Below are 20,487 nucleotides of genomic sequence, written 5' to 3' on the forward strand. Positions count from 1 at the left end.
TCATGAGACTTATTCCCTATCACACGAACAGCACAGAAAAAGACCTGCCCTTGTGATTCCATTACCTCCCACTCGGTCTTTCCCACAACACGTGGGAATTTAAGATAAGATTTGGGTAGGGACAAAACTGATCCATATCATTCCACCCCTGGTCCCTCCTAAATCTCATGTCCTCACATTTCAAAACCAAACATGTTTTCTTAACACTCTCCTAAAGTCTTAACTCATTTTAGCATTAACTCAAAAGTCCACAGTCCAAAGTCTTATACAAGACTAGGCAAGACCCTTCTGCCTATGAGCCTGTAAAATCAAAAGTTAGTTAGTTACTTCTTAGATCCAACGGGGGTACAGGTATTGGGTAAACACAGCCATTCAAAATGAGAGAAATTGGCCAAAACAAAAAGGTCACAGGCCCTATGCAAATCCAAAATCCAGCAGAGTAGCCAAATCTTAAAGCTCCAAAATGATCTCCTTTGCCTCCATGTCTCACAGCCAGGTCACACTAATGTAAGAGGTGGGTTCCCACAGTCTTGGGTAGCTCCGCCCCTGTGGCTTTGTAGGGTACAGCCTCCTTCCTGGCTGCTTTCATGGGTTGGCACTGAGTGTCTATGGCTTTTCCAGGCACACAGTGTAAGATGTCAGTGGATTGACCACTCTGGAGCCTAGAGAACAGTGGCCCTCTTCCCACAGCTCCACTAGGCGGTGCCCCATAGGGAGTCTGTGTGAGGGCTCTAACCCCACATTTCCCTTCTATACTGCTCCAGCAGAAGTTCTCCATGAGGGCCCCACCCCTGTAGCAAAATTCTGTCTGGGTATCCAGGCATTTCCATACATCTTCTGAAATCTAGGTAAAGGTTTCTAAACCCCAATTCTTGACTTCTGTGTACTTGCAGACTCAACACCATGTGGAAGCTGCCAAAGCTTAGGGCTTCTACCCACTGAAGCCATGGCCAGAGCTCTACATTGGCCCCTTTCAACTACAACTGGAGTGACTGGGATGCAGGGCACCAAATTCCTAGGCTGTATACAGTAGGGGACCCTGGACCCTGCCCAGGAAACCATCTTTTCTTCCTAGCCCTCTGGGTCTGTGATGAGAGGGGCTGCCATGAAGACCTCTGACATGCTCTGGAGACATTTTCCCTATTGTCTTGGGGATTGACATCTGGCCAGCTCCTCATTACTTGTACAAATTTCTGCAGCTGGCTTGAATTTCTCCTTAGAAAATGGGATTTTCTTTTCTATCACATCAACAGGCTACAAATTTTCTGAACCTTTATGCTCTGTTTCCCTTTTAAAACTAAATGCCTTTAACAGTACCCAAGTCACCTCTTGAATGCTTTGTTGCTTAGAAATTTCTCCCACCAGATACCCTAAATCATTTCTCTCAAGTTAACAGTTCCACAAATCTCTAGGGCAGGGGCAAAATGCCACCAGTCTCTTTGTTAAAACATAACAAGAATCACCTTTACTCCAGTTCCCCATAAGTTACTCATCTCCATCTTAGACCATCTCAGTCTAGATTTCATTGACCATATCATTATCAACATTTTGATCAAAGCCACTCAACAAGTCTCCAGGGAGTTCCAAACTTTCCCACATTTTCCTGTCTTCTTCTGATCCCTCCAGACTGTTCCAACCTCTGTCTGTTACCCAGTTCCAAAGTCACATCCACATTTTTGGATATGTTTTCAGCAGTACACCACTCCTGGTACCAATTTACTGTAATAGTCCATTTTCATGCTGCTAATAAAGATATACCTGAGACTGGGCAATTTACAAAAATAAAGAGGTTTAATGAACTTAAACCTCTTTTGTGAGGCTGGGGAGGCCTCACAATCATGGCAGAAAGCAAAAAGGTGCAAGTCACACATGGATGGTAGCAGGCAAAGAGAGAGCGTGTACAGGGAAACTTCCCTTTTTAAAACCATCAGCTCTTGTGAGACTTATTCACTATCATGAGACCAACACAGGAAAGACCTACCCCCATGATTCAATTACCTCCTACAAGGTCTCTCCCCACAACATGTGGAAATTCAGTGTGAGATTCCATTTGAAATTTGGACACAGCCAAACTATATCAGCCATATTGGCCAGGCTAGTCTCGAACTCCTGGCCTTAAGTGATCCACTTGCCTCGGCTTCCCAAAGTGCTGGGGTTAAAGGTGTGAGCCACTGACCCTGGCCACGTATCCCCATTTTTAGGCAATGCATGACCATACTAGAATAAAATATGAAGAAAGACAATTATACTCTGGAGTAGAGAAGGATTCCCTGACTCAAAATCCAAAAGCCATACAGGAAAAGACTGATACTGATACATTTAATCTATAGCAAAAGAAAAGGCTGCATGACAAAATATTAAGGACAAAATAAACAAAAATCTTCAAAACAAAACAAAACACAAAAAGCTGGGAAAATACATTTGCAATTCAAATCATACCTAATCTGCCTAATATGTAATGAACACCTAGACGTTTATTTAAAAAAGACTAACAATCCAATTGCTAAATTTAAAAAGAAATCCTGTTTTACTCCTTCTAGGCTGCTATAACAAAATACCTTAGACTGGAAAATTTATAAATAATAGAAGTTCTGGAGGTTGAGAAGTCCAAGATCAAGGTACCAGCTTATCTGATGGTACATAGTCAGGGCCTGTTCCTTTTAGATGGTACCTTTTAAATGTCCTCACATGGCAAAAGGGGTGAACAAGCTCCCTTGGACCTCTTTTTTACGGGTGCTAATCCCATTCATGAGGGTAGAGCCCTCATGACCTACATTTCTTAATGCTATCACATTAGGGAATAAATCTCAACATAAATTTTTTTGAAAGATGTAAACATTCAGACTCTATAGCAAAGGCAAATGTTACTGTGGTAGAAAAAATAACAGCCTCCTAAAGATGTTCATGTCCTCATTCCTAGAGCCTATGAATATGTTATGTTATATAGCAAAGGAGAACTGAATTGTCAGATGAAATTAAGTTGCTAATCAACTGACGTTAAGATAGGGAGTGATATGGTTTGGCCATGTTCCCACCTAAAATCTCATCTTGAATTGTAATACTCATAATCCCCACATGTCAAGGGAGAGACCAGGTGGAGGTAACTGAATAATGGGGGCAGTTTCCCCCATGCTGTTCTTGTGATAGTAAGTTTTCATGAGATCTGGGGGCTCTTCCTCGCTTTACTCAGCACTTCTCCTTCCTGCCGCCTTGTGAAGAAGGTGCCTTGCTTCCCCTTCATCTTCCGCTATGATTATAAGTTTCTAGCCACGCCAAACTGTGAGTCAATTAAACCTCTTATACAGGGAGATTATGCTAGATTATCCAGGCAGGGCCAATGTAATCAGAAGGGTCCTTAAATGTAGAAAAGTGAACAGAAAAGTCAGTGCCAGAGTGATGCAGTAGGAGAAAAACTTGAAAAGCCATGGCTGGCTTTGAAGATGGAAGGTGTCACAAGTCAAGGAGCATAGGTAGCCTTTCGAAGCTAGAAAAGGTAAGAATATGAATTCTCTCTGGAACCTCCAGAAAAGAATGAAGGCTGCTGACAGCTTGATTTTAGCCAAGTGAGACCCACCTTAGATTTCTGACCTCAAACTCGAAGATAATACATTTGTGTTGTTTTAAGCCATTTAATTTATGATAATTTGTTATAGCCACAACAAAAAACTAATATGGGTGTGAAAAACTCTTCATAAAAGAAAAAATACAAATGGTTTTTGAACATATAAAAAGATGCTCAACCTTCATTTATGACTAAAATTAGATAGATTAAAAAGGCCACAATAATCTTTAAAAAAAAACAAAGTAAGAAGGCTTATAATTCCATTTATCAAGATTTATTATAAAGCTACAACAATCAAGCTGGTGTGTACTAGTATACAAACAGAAAAACTAATGAAAAAGAGAGAACCTAAAAGCACATTCGCACATAAATGCAGCCTCTTGATTTATAACAAAGGTGCCTTCACAATTCAATGGTAAATGTTTAAAAAAATGAATTTGAGATGGATTTTAGGCCTAAATATGAAAGGCAAAATAATAAAGCTTCACAAAGAAATCATAAAAGAATACTTTCATGATCTTGGAATGGGTAAAAATGTCTTAAATAGGGCTCAAATACCTCAAACCATTAAAGAAACAGTCAATAAACTGGACTTCATTTTAAAAAAAATTCATCAAAAGACACAATTAAGAGAGTAAAAGAATAAGCCACTGGGTTGGAGAAGATGCTTGCAAAACACATACCCAACAAAGGACTGGAATCCACAAGATACAAAGGATGCCTATAAATCACTAAGAAAAATATAGACAAACCCAACTTAAAATGATGGGCAAAGACTTAAAGTCTTCAGACTTAAGTCTTTGGATTTGACAAAAGAAGCCATCCAAATGGCCTATAAGCATATAAAAAGGTACTCCATATCATTAGTTATGAGAGAAATGCAAATTAAACTCAGTGATATTACATACTCCATACTCATCAGAATTGCCTAAATCTTTAAGATTGAAAATATCTGGCCAGAATATAGCACAAATGGAACTCTCTTTGCTGCTGGGGGTGTAAATTGGTGCCACTACTTTAAAAACTGTTGCAGAGTATTTACTAATACTAAACATGAACTAGAATTCCTAGTCTTAATCATGGATCCAAGAGAAATAAATGTATATGTCTACCAAAAGGCATGTATAAGAATGTACAGAGCATCCCCAAATTGGAACAACCCAAATGTTCAACAGTTAAATGGATAAATAAGTTGCAGTATATTTACACAGTAGAATATTACTGAGCATTAAAACATTACTGCTATACACAACGTAAATGATTCTTATAGACACAATGTGTTGAACAAAAGAAGCCAAACACCATTTATATGAAGTTTGAACACAGGCATCTTTGTAGATAGAAGTCAGAAGAACGGTTATCTCTGGGGGTGGGTTACAGATTGAGATGGAGCATCAGCTAGTCTTCCAGGGTGCTGGAAATGTTCTCTATCTTGCTCTGGGTGGTGTTTTCTTAAGTATATGCATATGTAAAAATTCATCAGTCTGAACCCTTAAGATTTGTGCACTTTAGTAGACTATATGTGTTATACTTCAACTTGAAAACATAAACAAAAACTACCCTGAGTAGTTGCTCACTTATCAGACTGGCAAAAATCCAAAAGTTTCTTAACATATCCTATTAGTGAGGCTGCAAGAAATAAGCACCCTTATGCATTGCTAATGGGAGTGAAAAATGGTATAGCCCCTATGGAGGCCAATTTTGCAGTATATTGCAAAATTACAAATACATTTACTCTTTGACACAGTAATTTCACTTCTAGGAATTTATCCTACAATTGTACTCTCCTACACATGAAATAAAATATATAGAAGGTCATTCACTATAGCATTGCTTATAATAACAAAAGACTAGAAATTACATAAATGTCCAAGAATAGGGTACTAGTCAGATAAATCAAGGTACATAGGAACATTGGAATATTATGTAACTGTATAAAAAAGAACTAGGACAGCTTTTATACTGATACGGAAAGATCTCCCAGAAAAAATTGTTGGGAAAACTCAGACACTGAGAAATGTGTATAGTATGCTACCATTTATGTAAAAACAAGGATAAAAACCTATCTTACATATGCAAAAGAACACTAGAAGGATACAGAAGAAACTAATAACAGCCATTAGCTGCACGTGCGGTAGAAGGATTTTGGAGGACTGGACAGAAGGAGATAGCATGGAAGGGAGTTTTTTATTTTAAAACAAAAAGATGAAATACTCCTATCTGGTGGCTTTAAAAACAGGCCAGACTGTCACCAGTTTACAGGAAGGCAGCATTGGGTAGTAGTTCACAGGCTCTGAAATTAGAGGCATGGGTAAAAAACCTGACACAAATTCTTCCTATTCTTGTGACCTGGGTGGGGTAAATTGTTCACCATTGGCTTCATTTTCCCTTACCTAGACAATGGGATTAACCAGAGTACCAGCTCATCAATTTGCTGTGAGGATTAAATGGGATGAGATTGGTAATGCATTTACATTCTGCCTATCACGTTGTGCATAGAAACATAGAAGTTTATATCTGCCTCTAAGCTCTCTTCAAGATCCTAGGGTTGGCAATATCACTGCTCAGTAGAATATCCAGTGCCAAAAAAGAGTTATTTCTCTATTTTGCTATTAAATTATTACATGAAATTGCTTGATGGGTTTCATGCCAAGGTCGGATGTTCTGCCATACATATTATAAAGGTAGAATGGTTCAACAATTGGAAATTATCTGTGAAATGAAAAAAAAAATCTGTGCATAGATTATAGCTCCAATTTAGTAAAAGAACTGGCTCTGCTTGGAGAAGGAGGAGGCATCACACTTTCCTGCCAATAACCAACCCGTTAACAATGCCTGTCTGGCAAGCCTGAGTGCTCCAGGAAAAGGCCACCAATAAAATCCTTCCAAGGGTCTGTGTGGAACAGGGAGAGAGGAAACGCAGTCAGCTTTTTTCTCTGCAGGAAGGGAAGACAAAACAACTGCACATCAGGGGAGAAAGCAAACAAATTGCCCATTCAAGCCAAAATAACCTGCTCCTGGTGGAAGCACAACAGCTGGAGCCAATTCATCCAGACACAGAGGTGAGGGGCCTGAAAACAGAGCTGGATCTGGGGACCCCGACTCTGAAAGGCAGGGATCTTCTCAGCAAGTGATGGCCACATGCCCTCAATTCACCTCAGCCTATGCCCACAAACGGGAGTTGATGAGTGAGCTTTGTCAGATGTGGAAAGAAATCCTGGGTGGAAAGGAAGAAAGTGAACTAGTGAAGCAGCCAAGTAGACAAGCACCTGCTGAGCACCTATGACATGGCAGGTACTGAGCATGCACTTGACATACCTATGCCATTGGGAAGAACAACATCTGGGAGTGGGTATCATGATGTCGATTTTACAGATGAGGAATCAGGCTCAGTGAGGCAGAGTGATTGTACAAAGCACATAGGTTGAGAGTGGCCAAGCCAGCTATGGTCAATGGCCTTGTCTCTCTCTTTTCTGATTGTCACCTGAGTCTCTCTATGCTCAGCTCCAACAGTTCTTCCTTAGTCTAAAGCAGGAACTCATACCACCTCACCACCATGTCTAGCCATGAGGGTACCTGGTAGCAAAGACAAAACATGTCAAGAGAAAGTTAATTGGAAAACTAAGGAAATAACTAAACCAAATTTCAAAAGAAGGGGAACAAAGAAACCCAGAAGCACCAGAGTAGAATTTCCATCTTCACAAGAAACTGAACTGTGGCTTCCATGTGGCTTGCTTCAGGCTGCAACATGCAGTACCTGAGTCCCTGTCTGCGACAATGAATAGCAGAATCCTGTCCTTGAACAAACCTGGGCTAGCACTGTTTCCAGGGCTGCTTGGATGTCCAGAATCCCCAATGAGGGGAACCCCAGGCTCCAGCTTACAATCCATCCTGCAGCTATGCTGAGATCCTGCTGTGGACCCTGATATCCTGGCTGGGAAAGACACTTTCTTCTCTAGCTCCTGAGATTCCTACCCTTGCCTCAGGCTTTCATGTAGTCATCTTATAATTATTTCCTTCCTTGATGTCTTAATTTAGAATAATAATAATAGCATATAACATTTGCTGAGTCTTTACTTTTGTGTTAGGCATTGTTCTTAGCACTTTACCTAATAACCCTATGAGGGCAATAATATGATATCCCAGTTGAAGTGATCAAGACACAAAGAAGTTAAACCACTTACACAGGTTACACAACTCATAAGTGTAGGAGGCAGAATCTGGTTCCAGGCAATCTGACCCCAATGCCTGAGCTCTTCTTAACTGCTACCCATACTACCCATATTGCTTCAGGCCATAGGAAATGATAGGGTGGAAGGCGCATTTTGGAAGTCAGGCTGCCAGCTCTACTATTTACTGCTGTAACCGTAGGACCAGCTCAAACCAATTAACCACTATTAAGTTATGGGTAATGCAGAGCCAAAGTTACCCGGCATGCTCAGGAGAAAAGCTTTAGCAACCTAATTGTTACCACCACCAGCCTGGCTGACCTGCTTCACTGGCATCACCTGGGATTAGTTTTAAATGCCATAAAAGCTTGACCCACTCCCAGACTGGGGAGATGGATCTAGTGTTGCCTCCCTGTCTCCTTGTCAGCTGACTCACAATAAAGCTTTTTCCTTTCTCAAAGCCAGTGTCACAGCATTCGCTTCTAATATACACTGGACAGTGAGCCCATTGTTCAGGTAGCACTACAACTTACCTCTGCAACCTGTTTAACCCATTTAATCCCACACAACAAATATATTTCAATGAGTTGCGTCCATTAACCTAAGACAGTAGGTTCTCAATTGTGTCCTTTCACCATTCTGTTTCACCTCCATTTCCAAGTTGATTCATCTCTCACACATTCATTAGACATTAAGGTTGCTTCTATGCTTGGGCAAAGTTTGGCTGCTTTATATTCTCTTCTAGTCTATTCTATAACTATTTTGTGCATTTTACATGTGGGACATAGCACCAGGCACTGAAGGGCTAGAGTTCAGGGAATGAGACTGAAGGCAGGGAAATCTCTCTAAAGCAGGCCAAGGTAGTAGGGTTGAGGGAGGAGCTCAACGCCGTGGAGAAACATGGCTTTAAGCTAGTAGGAACTCTTCTCCACCTGCAACTTGTCTCTTGCTGGCCTCCTGCCAGGGCTAACAGGTAGCTTCTTGTAGCTTCCTGTCACAAAGCTTGCACCCTGCAGGGCACCCACTAAGGACCTCATTCCTCCAGTGATGGAGAGCCTCTTGCTCCCAGCTGGCAGGCAGTTACGTATGTGCAGAGCCCGGTGACTACACTCACCTTTCCTGACTCTGAAACCATTCATTCAGCAGTCTATAAGCCAGGTCCCAGGCACTGGGGATAAAATGGAAAATAACAGGTCTGCCCTCAAGTGCTCACCAGCATGCCCTGTTCTCCCACTACCTCTGATAGCCTATCACAGGTAACACTGAACCCATCTTTCCAGAATGTCATTGTTTCTCTCCTAACAAAGAAATATTTCACTAGAACAGTTACACTAACAAATATTCCTCCCTTCCCCCTACCTGACCAAGAGAAAAGAGAAATCAAAGGAATTTTTATCTGCCAGGTATTTCACATAAATTATCTCACCTCATCGCAATAATCTTCAAAGGTGGAATGATTATCCCCATTACAAAGATGAGGGGAAAAATGACGCTCACACAGAGATGGAGCTGGTTTGAACCAAGGCTGTCTGCCTGCAGTCTTGCTCCTTCTACAGCCCCAGGCTGCCTACAGCAGCTCAACCTGCTGCTTTGCTAGCTCTCACCCATTCCTTCATCTGGACTTTGTGCTTTCACAAATTTAGATTCCCTGCAATCTTCTTGTTTGTGATGGTTCCAGGAGAACCCAACCTCTCCCAGTCCAATGATAGCAGTAGCAGCAATGTCCTAGGAACCGCCTTTGACTCTTCGATTAGCTTGTCTTAATTACACCCAGGCTGAAGCAGTTCCAGTAAAAAGTATCTGGTACTACTGCAAAGCATGCAGGTTTGCTGTTACATTTTCTAGCTCCTTCTCTAACTCCAGCCCCAGTGGCTCCCCACCTGCTCTGCTGTCCTTGGTTCTGCCTCTTTATACATCATGTTTGGGCCTGCAAAGTAGTGCTTCAAATTGCTGCCACCCCAGGCAGCTGAGCCAGTCTAGCTCAATTCAGAAAAGAATGTGTGAGTCTCTGCTAAGAGCCACAAACTGCTTTAGGTGCTGTGAATAGGCAAGAAATGAGGAAAACACAAGGGCCTTGCCTGATAGAAGTTCAAAGTTAGAAGCTAGGAGACAGGAGTGACCAGGAGCAGAAATTATTGACACAAATCAGTCAGTGGTGGGGTTGTAACAAGAGTCCTAAAATATCAGGGCTGGACAGAAACCTGGTTTTCTGTTTTAACTTCTCCATTTTACAGATGGGGCAACTAAAGCCCACAGGAGGGCAATTACTTGAACATATAATATCAGGTAATAATAACAAACATTACCAAAGCCCCTACTAGAAGTTAAGTGCCATTCTATGTGCTTTACATATCTTAACTCATTTATCCCTCCAACAACACTACAAGGTAGGCACTACTGTCCTCCCTATTTTAAAGATGAGCATAGAGAAGTCAAATACCTTGTCCAAGTTCACATGGCTAGTAAGCAGAAGCCTGTACTGAACTTAGGCAATCTGGCCCTACACTGTAGTCTCTTTAATGTACTGTGAGATGGAAACTGAGTCTATCTGTGGAAGTAATGAGAAGGCTTTTTGGATGAAGTACTCATAGATCTAATTATAAAAACACTAAACTGTGATTCTCCAGGGCCAACTAAAAGGAAGCCTTTATTAACCAAATGTTTGAGTCCAACTGAGAGTTTCTGAATGCCACTAAATACAAGACAGTGAGGGCAGTGAGCAGAGCCGCATATTTACAAAGAAAGAGCCAAACCGATAGGAAAGAACTTAGAATGGGGGTTTATTCAAAAAAACAGAAGCAGTCCAATCATCCTTCCTTTTTATGTCTGGCTTTCTACACATGATGACCCCCAGCCTGTAAGTTCTTTAATATGCTCAAATGCCACTTCCCCGGCAGGGAAGCCAGCTAAGACGCCTTAAAATGACGCTCAATAATATGAATTGAAATATTCAGGAAAAGAGCTTCTAGTAAACCCTTGGTCAACCAAAGACTTCCATTTCCCCCAGTCTCCCCTAACACTCATGCATGCCTGCATGCACTGTGGCTTTTGGTTAACCAAAGTCTTCAATTCTGCCACATAATTTTCAGAAGAAACAGTTATCAGTATAAAAATTACTTACCAATTACTGCCAAATTATGCTCTGAGCCACATGAGACCTGTAAAAAAAGAGAAAAAAAACAACACTTATATTAGACAAAGAAAATGGATAGATATTTCAGCTAGTGTATTTTATAATCAGAGTTCTTTTCTAATGACACTAACCTCCATTTTTGGCAAATTTTAGGAAGGAAATAGAAAGGAGCATCATACACAAAGGTTGAGACTATAATTACAACACATTCACAGCCACATAAAAAGAGAAAGTAAAAACAACATTGAATGGAAATTCATCAGGTATTAAAGTTGTCTTTAGCTAGTGAGACCATGAGTAATTTTTTAAATCCTTTCTTCCTTTTACTTTTTGTATTTTTCAAACTTTCTATAATGAGCATATGTTACTGTAAAAATGGAAAAATAAGGCAATAAAGATAACAGTTTTTGAAAACTGAACTAAAAAGACCATTACTCTCATGTGGACTGATAAAATGAGCAAAGAATTCAGTGGAAACAGACTGGTCCATTGAGAAATGTTTGACTTTTTCTCATCTGTCCACTCTCCTTTTCACCTACCAGCCACACAAACTATCTGCAGTTCTTTTAACATGTCATGTTCTCTCACACCTCTTGCCCTTTGCACATGTTTGTTCCTCCACCCAGAATGTCCTCTCCTCTACTGTGTACCTAAAAAATTTCTACTTATCCTTTAAATCTCAAAGTATCTACTAAGACCCCTTTGCTGTTGCTTGTAGGCAGGCTCAGATGCACCTGTCCTATGCCCTTAAATGTACCCCCACCGCAGCAACCATCTTGTTGCCTCTTATCATTGTTTCCTGTCTCTTTATGAGACTACATCTATTTTAGTCTCCTTCACCTCTGTATTGCACAGATGGATTGGAAAAGGCCTGGGACTCAGTTAACATCTGCTAAAAGAGGGAATGAATGAAAGAACAAAGTACATAAAAAAAAAATATCTAACGCACAAAACACAATTTTTGATGTTCTGAATCCAGGGTTTCCAACCAGTGAGAGACACTTGCCCTTCAGTCTCCATATGTCCCAACTGCTAGCGAAGGAAGGACTGGAAATATAAAAGCATAAATGGTTCCCCAGGACTAATTAAGAGTAGCTCTGCACTTTGGAGAATTATCCTATGACCTTTATCAGGATACTTACTTTAGCTCCTGACAAGAGGAACGTTTCAAGTACTCTGGAATGTTAATGTTGGAAGAGCCCTGGAGATCACCTACATTATGAGGAGAAGACAGAAGCCTGGGAGGGAGAAGTAACTTACCTCAGGTCCCAGGGCACGTCTGTGACAAAACTAAGACGAGAGCCACCACTCTATCCTCTACTTCAATGAAATCAACTTTTTAAATCCACATATGAATGATTCCTTATTGAACGAGATCATGTGTTATTTGTCTTTCTGTGTCTGACTTATTTTGCTTAACATAATATCTTCCAGGTTCCTCCATGTTATTATATATGACTATAGTCAATATATTAAATTCTTGAAAAACGCTAAAAGTAGATTTTGTTTCCTCACCACGAAAATGACAACTATGAGATGTAATATGTTAATTAGCCAGTTTAGCCATTCCACAATGCATGTATATTTCCAAACATCATGTTATATACAGTAAACGTATACAATTTTATGTCAATTAAAAAAAAATAAAAAACTATTACTAGAGCCACTCTGATTCTCTTAATTCTCCCACAAGTTCCTTTGGTGGTATTTTTCACTCTTTCCTAGTGAAAACCACTTGGAAGTAATATTCAACAGTTCTTAGTTAATATTCAATGGTTCTTAGCTCAGGCTCCTGACAAGCGTAGCTCAAAAGGCATTTGAGCATTAGAAGCCAACCTGCATATTCACAGGTGAGAAGGAGCAGCAAGGCTTCCCAGGCTTTTTCCTGTGTAGAAGCTATGCTTCCCAGATCCCAGCTTCCACAGGAAAAAGGGTTACCCACACTTAAGTGGAACCCCTGACAGTGCTTATTTGCCAGTAAGTATTTCCAGGTTGTTTAGTCTCTGAGCTCCTTTAAGGCTGGCTCTGTGTCTGATTGACCTGAGGTCTCCCACTGTGCCTCACTCAGGACCATATATACAGTACAAGTTCATTATATGCTTCCTGGCTGTAATGAGGCTGGTTCCCTAGGTCCACTACAGGAAGCTATTTAGACTGAAGAACTGGAAAAAGCTCAGATGTCTAACAATCAGGGAATGCTTATGTAAATTATGGTAGAGCCATCTGCTGGACTTATGCAGCCTTGGAAAATGATGCTTATAATAACAGGAAAATATTCATAATATTAAAAATTACATAAATATTGTATATATACTATGATCTCAAACTCTATAACAAAGCATGAATAGGAATGACTGGAAGGAGATAACATCAAAATATTAACAATGAGTATGATTTTTCTTTTTTTTTTCTATACTCTGAATTTTATGCATAATTTTTATAATCAGAAAAAAATCTTAAAAGTTAGACAAAATAAGTGTAATGCAGATACCACCACAAAGAAAAAAAAAGCCCATATGGGTATAAAATATATATACTATAAAATTAGGAATGTTTAGAAGTGGTGAGGGAAAAGGATTTGAAGGAAATTAAAATTATAAGGGTAGCTGTATCATGGTGGTAACATTGTAAGATATTTTTTCTACTATTCTCTATTTTCCAAATATTCTTTAACTGTGGTGGCAGTAGTAGTGGTGGCTGTGGCAGCAGTAACTGCAGGAATTAAAGCCAGCATATTGAGGATTCATACGTGCCAGGTGTCATGCCAAGGTACTTTATAAACATTCTCACATTTTAGCCATCACAACAATCTTTTCAGGTAAGTTTCACTTTGCTTATTTTAGACATAAGGAGACCGAGACGCATACATATTAAATAACCTTCACAGCTAGACAAGTGGCCGCAGCAGAACTAAAACCCAGGTCTGCCTGATCGCCAAGCTAGTGTTCTTTACTGCCACATCATATTACCTTTGTTGTTGTTTTAAAATTATTTTATTTTACAAAATGCAGAGGGAGAAAAGCCCTGCCTCTGACTGCTGGGGTTCACCCTGGGGCTGTGGACTGTAGAGCCGACCAGCCTCGAGGACCATGGGCTTCCAGAAACAAGTCACTGACAAACATCAGTATCAGACAGCACATTAATGAGTGAGACAGTGATGAATGGATTTTGTCAAACCAATGTAGAGCTTGAGGCTCAAAGTTCCCCACTGCTTCTTGCTCTCTGTGCGCTGGCACAAGAGATCAAGAGGTCAAGAGACTGAACACCAAAAGGACGCAAAATCCCAGTGTTATACTTCCTCAGTGAAATTGTATCAATGGCCATTTGCTTCAGAACGTTCCTGCCAGCATCTACCCAATGCTCAGCTGCAAGCAGCTTTCTGGAAGACTCTCTTAACAATGGCAATGCACCCAGGAGAAAGACATTCAGGGCCAGGAAGCCAGGTGAGTCCCAGGTCCTCTCTTTTCTGGCTCTGAGACCTAAGGGGCAAGGTATTTGATTTAACCTCTTGGGTCTCAGTGTTCTCCGGTGTAAAAAGCAAATAACAGTGTCTTCCCTGCCTGTCTTACAGAATTGCTAGAGGACAAATGAGACAATCTACCCCTTACAACCATGCATCCCACCTTCCTCATGCACAAATCTGACCATGTCATGCCCCTGTATAAAACCTTCACAGGATCTCAGCGTTGGTAGGGTAAAGCCTAAAACATCCTACGAGGCCCTCATGAATAGATCCCTGTTTACCTCTCTGGCCTCATTTCCTCCCTCTGCTACTCATGAGCCCTCAACCCAAATAACATAATCCTTTAGTTCTAGTCACATAACATTACTTTTTCTCTAAGAACATCATGGAATTTCAGCTCTTTATGCATGCTATGCTTCTTGCCTGAAATACACTTTCTCCCACTGTCTACCAAGGTAAATACTTCAATAGTGTTCGGCCGGGTGTGGTGGCTCATGCCTGTCATCCTAGTACTTTGGGAGGCTGAGGCAGGTGGATCACTTGAGGTCAGCAGTTCGAGACCAGCCTGGCCAACATGGTGAAACCCTGTCTCTACTTAAAATACAAAAAGAAAATTGGCAGGGCATGGTGGCGGGTGCCTGTGATCCCAACTGCTCAGGAGGCTAAGCCAGGAGAATCCCTTGAACACAGGAGGTGGAGGTTGCAGTGAGCCGAAATCACACCACCACTGCATTTCAGCCTGGGCAACAGAGCAAGACTCCAAAAAAAAAAAAAAGACTCAAAAACATCACCTATCACCTCCTGGTAAAGCCTTCCCTGACTTCTTTAGGCAGAGCCAGCTGCCCCAGACTGGCTATTCCCACAACACTATGTATCATGGTTCTTATCACACATATGATGTCTGATGACTGTGCATGTGTTAGATCCTCTCTCAGACATCCAGAAGAGTGCCTGCTCAGTAGTGGTTCTGCCACACAATCTAAGTGCAGGGCATGGGGGTGAGGGGGTGGCAGTGCAAGCAAGTATGAGCAGCAGTATGGCCAATCCATTCCAATTGGAGACAGACCCTGACATGCACAATGGGGGCAAGAAGGAGACAGCATTAGAAGGATACAGCATGAAAGTGCTGGGAGCATTGAAAACAGAATAGGGTTGTTCTGGCAACTCCAGCACAGCAAAGCACAGAAGACTATAATAGAGGTCAGTTCTAGGAAACCGAATCCCACTACAGAAAGAGCAGGTTCCGGCTTGCCGACTGGGACTTTCTGGAGAAGGGGGACACAACTCCCCAAGCGTAAGGGGTGAGAAGCAAAGGTGGCTGTGGAAAGCTACTATGTCTTAGTGCTTCCCAGACATGAGAGAGGTCTGCTTTGTTCAGGGACCTCAGTCTATGAAGTTAGAGCTGCAAAAAAACACATTTTGAACCCCCACTGCCAGTAGAATAAGATCTTATATCCAACCCACCAGACTAGACTTCATCAGTTCTTGCAAGGCCAGTTAAAACTCTCCTGGGGGTGGGTCTTAGAAAATATAGCTGGACCAGGGCAAGAGCTAACTGATAATATGCTCAGTAAACACATGCTGAATGCATTAATGAGTTAAACAAATGAATAATTTAATAAATGAGAAAAAATTGGATGAATGTGAAAATGTTTGCCAACTGTTGGATGTGAGTACTTTGGTTCTTAGCAGTACAGCTGTATCCGTTTGTAAAAACAGCTGACTGGCTCCTATAGAATACTTATAAGCCAGGCACCTGGCTAACTGCTTTACCTGTATTATCTCATATAGACTTATACGAAACCTAAGAGATTCTTTTGTTACAACCATTTTACAAATGAAGCTGCTGGGGTTCAGAGAAGCAAGGTAACTTGCCCAGTGTCTCACAGGTAGTGGAGGTGCAGGATTCTGTGATCCTTCAGGTTCAAGCTTTTTTCCTCGAAGTGGTATGAACCCTTCCTTTTCTCATATAAGATGGAAATAAACCAGCCATCCAATTCCCTTACATGTGGCAAGCCCAGTGCCAGGGAGGTAGGCTGGGAGAGCCCTAGATTTACAGGGCCCAAACAACATCCTGCCTGGGGCTAGAAGTGCCCACCTCTGGAATGATCAAGAAGTTGTTTCCAGAGATATTAGGAGACTGGCTGCAAAATGGGAACAAAGTTCTGTCGCCTGCCCTCCTTATGGAAGCTATGCCTTGGCGAGAGAACACCGCCAGATTGTTCAATTCTGAACTTTCTAAACGGGAAATCGGGGCGCGGAAGAGGGGTGGGAAATGAACACGGGGTGCGGACCAGAACTCAGGGTCAGGTATGCCAAGGAAAGGAAGTGGGGCGAGGCCAGCCCCAGGCCACCAGCCAGGGACCGCCCTTCTCTACTGGAGAGCGGTAGCCAGCCGCAGCCCAAAGGCCACCCAGGCTGCTAGGTGGCCAGCGACGCCTGCTGAGTCTGAGTCCCGGTGCCTGCAGGTGCTATGGCAACTGGGCGCACGTGCGGAAATACGTGATGGCCAGGGTGGAAGGGGAGTCACGCGGCTTAGGCCGGTGTGGCACTGCGCTACGCTCTGTGCCGCACTGCGAGCCCTTGGCGGGCACGCTGCCAGGGTAGGAGAAGCATGCCGGAAGCAGCTCCAGAATGGCAGCCCCAGCTGGCTGGGCTGCCTGCGCTGCCTGGGTTAATAGGGCAAGGGAACGGGCATCTCGGTGCAGCCTTTGCTAGAGCTTTGCCCAAACCAAGTTTCCATCTGCGTATCTCTGGGTGACAATCAGAATTTCCAAACTATTAGAAACGCAGTGCTTGGAAGCTGGGCACGTTTTACAGGCACACCGCAATCCAGTGAGCCACCAGAGTTCCACCCTTAAGCTCAGAAATAGTCCCAAGGGGGAGGCCATGACGACACCAGAGAGGCAGTAGAGTTGCTTGCTTCTGGAAGCACCTAGCCTTACAAAGATATCTTTAACTCTCTCTGTGGGCTTGAATTTGTATTTTATTTCATATATATGTATATAATATTACTAGATATTATGATATATTATACTTTATATTATTTATATAATATATATTAATATATATATAATTTTTTAAAGAGATGTAGTTCTTGCTATGTTGCCCAGGGTGGCTCCAACTCCTGGGCTCCAGTGATCCTCCTGCCTCAGCCTCCCAAGTAGCTGGGACTACAGGCACAAGCCACCACACCAGGCTCCTTGAATGTTTGATTAAAGCTTAGATATCAAAGGATGCCAAAAAAAAAAAAAAAAAGGTAGGGGATCTGGAGACCAGCCCAGAGGCTCCATCTGTCCTCTACTTCAGAGTACAAGGTGGAAGAGCCTATTCTCTCTGTAAAGCCAGTTCCTTTTTGTTTAATTATTATTATTTTTTAAAAAGAGCATATTGTATGTAAGCCTATGAAAAAAATGACGCTTGAACTGGGTTCTGCTATCTTCCAGAGAAGTTGGGGTGAGGAGGAGGAGAGCTAAAGTTTGGTTAAGCGCCTGGATGCCAAGCATGTGACATTATAGAATTTCACTTTACCTGCAATACCTCCCACCCTCACATCCACTCTGAGAAGTGGGAATCTGTCTCCCTACACAGCAGCCAGCAAACCCTCTCAGAGGAGTTAAGTCACTGGTCCCAGGTCTGCTTTGCTCCAAAGCCTGTAAGCTAACCCACTACACATACTGCCTCCTCCTCTTCTGATGCTGGTACCAGAGTGTCCCAGTCACAAAGGCTCAAACTCTCAGGTGACAGTTCTCTTTTCCATGTCTCTCTCCTCCCCTTATATTTAAGCCGTCTCCAGATCCTGTTCATCCTGCCTTCTCAACGTTCTCAAATCTGATGTGTTTCCAGCTGCTATCATCTTAGTTCAGTCCTTTTCACCTCAGCCTGGAATCTTAACAATCAATGACTTCAAGTTTTCTTCTCACCATAATCTCATGATGTGATCTGGTTTTGTTTATGTTTTTAGAGACAGATCTCACTCTACCACTCAGGCTAGAGTGCAGGGGTATAAACCTAGCTCACTATAACCTTGGATTCCTGGCTTAAGTGACCCTTCTGCCTTAGCTTCCTGAGTAGCTAGGACTACAGGCACACACCACTAAGCCTGGCCAACTTTTTTTTACTTCTTTTAGTGACAGGGTCTCATCATGTTGTCCAGACTGCTTGAACTCCTGGACTCAAGCGATCCTCCTACCCCGGCCTCCCAAAGCTCTGGGATAAAAGGCATGACCCACTGTGCGTGCATGGCTATGATCTGATTTTTTAAAAATTAAAGTTGTCACAGCTATCAAACTCTCATTACTTTTTACCACACATTTTACCACTCCTTTCCTATATAAACCCTCTAACCCAGCAACACGAGTCTCTTTTCTGTCTCTGGAAAATCTCTTGTTTCCTCACTTTTGTATCTTCATTTGCACCATTCTCCCTTCTCTACACCATTCTAAATCCAACCAACTCTACGAGGTCTAGTTCAAAACCTTGAGGCAGTCCCCCAGGTCACCTCAGCCTTTAGGAGATCTGCCTCCTCTCAATTCTCACCACTTGCCTTGGCTATAGTTTGCTTTTATCAAATCTCCTTTGTGCTTTTATTAGTCTGGACGTGAGTATGGGGCACGTCAGTGTTGGGTAATGGACAGAGTTCTGGATATGGAACCAGAAAACCTGGATTTAATTCCTGACGCCCCCTGCCTCTGCCCCCCATTTCCTAGCCATGTGACTTTGGGAAAATCTCATTGCCTCTCTGGCCCTCAGTTTCCTCATCTGTAAAATGGAATTAAAACAACCAGGTATACCTCACACATCCTAACCTCCGCTGTCTACAAAATAAAATTCACTTTGGGCTTGACCCTGTTCTACAGATATATTTTAGGACTTATATATTATTTGAGAACATATAAAAGGAGACTATAAGCATTAGGAAAGTGGCATAATGTGGTATAATGTGACATTACAGAATTTATATATACCATTTCTACCAAAAGGCATGTACAAGAATGTTCATAGCAGTTTTATTCATAAAAAAGTATGAAATAACACAAATATTCATCATCAGAATAATGGATACAGTGTAATTCATTCAGAATACATTACAGCAGGGGTCCTCAACCCCCAGCCTGCAGACTGGTAATAGTCCATGGCCTGTTAGCAACCAGTCTACAGGGATAGGTTCACCATGAAGAGTTCTTCAGGCTGGGTGCAGTGGCTCACACCTGTAATCCCAGCACTTGGGGAGGCAGAGGCAAGTGGATAGCTTGAGCTCATGACTTCAAGACCAGCCTGGGCAGCATGGTGAAACTGTCTCTACAAAAAAATTAGGTGGGCATGGCGGAGTGTGCCTATAGGCCAAGCTAGTTGGGAGACTGAGGTGGGAAGATCATTTGACCTGGGAGATGGAGGTTGCAGTGAGCTGAGATCATACCACCGCACTCCAGCCTAGGTGACAGAACGAGACTCTGTCTCAAAAAAAAAAAAAAAAAAAAAAAAAGTTCTTTAGTATAAACAGTTCATTTTCTTTTCCAAGAGTTTACTGACAGATAAGGAGAGGGCTTGAGAAATGTCTACTGAATTAGAATATAATATACACAGTAATTAGACTATAATATATACAATTAAACTAGCCAGGTACTCAGACTGCTTGCTTTTCCCATAGTGCCCTTCTAAGGGAATGTCTTCATCGTAAATAGCCATGTTGATACCACATGGTCCTGCTTACTGGGGCCATACCTAACTGGACTATGGATGGACACTTGTCTCAATGTGGATTAACGCATAGATTGACCACAGCCTGTGAAATGGCTTAGTGAAAATTCTACCTTGAAATAGTTGTCGGGAGTGACTCCTCTAGCTGGTAGCTGGGGCAGTAGCTAGAAGAAATAGACACAAGGAAAGTTAATATGAGGAGGAGGTATAAGCAGAGGAGTCAGAGCAGCAGGAACAGTAAAGTGAAGCTAAGTTACCAGGATGTGACAGTTCTAAAGGAAGAAGCAATAGATCCGACTGCTGAGGGCTCAAGAAGGTTTAGGCTTTTGAGCTACCTTGGGTTCTAAGCGACTTTCCCATTGTTCTCTTAAAAGGCATTTGCTTCACCTGTTTTCCTTACTTAAGCTAAAGTACAATACAGTCTTCACAATAATAATCTGCAAATATCTCTGGTCCTTGC

General features: G+C 42.0%; 1 protein-coding gene across 10 annotated transcripts in view; it reads right to left on the minus strand.

Moving 5' to 3' along the window:
* SERGEF (secretion regulating guanine nucleotide exchange factor) overlaps positions 1 to 20,487 on the minus strand; it is a 233,335-nt gene that overhangs the window by 77,114 nt on the left and 135,734 nt on the right. For 3 of the 10 annotated variants that reach the window (XM_032240890.1, XM_032240892.1, XM_032240893.1), the window contains exons 10-11: positions 20,141 to 20,191; positions 10,853 to 10,889 (exon numbers count right to left, since the gene is read on the minus strand). In XM_032240890.1, the coding sequence (XP_032096781.1) occupies positions 10,853 to 10,889; positions 20,141 to 20,191 (88 nt within the window). Of the gene's footprint in view, positions 1 to 3,302; positions 8,900 to 10,850; positions 10,890 to 20,140; positions 20,192 to 20,487 lie in introns of those variants that run through there. The other 7 variants (XM_032240891.1, XM_032240896.1, XM_032240897.1 and 4 more) reach the window with 5 other exon arrangements.

The sequence above is a fragment of the Sapajus apella genome, unplaced genomic scaffold, assembly GCF_009761245.1.
Source record: "Sapajus apella isolate SASKATOON/1434 unplaced genomic scaffold, GSC_monkey_1.0 scaffold47, whole genome shotgun sequence".
NCBI classification, from domain to species: Eukaryota; Metazoa; Chordata; class Mammalia; order Primates; family Cebidae; genus Sapajus; species Sapajus apella.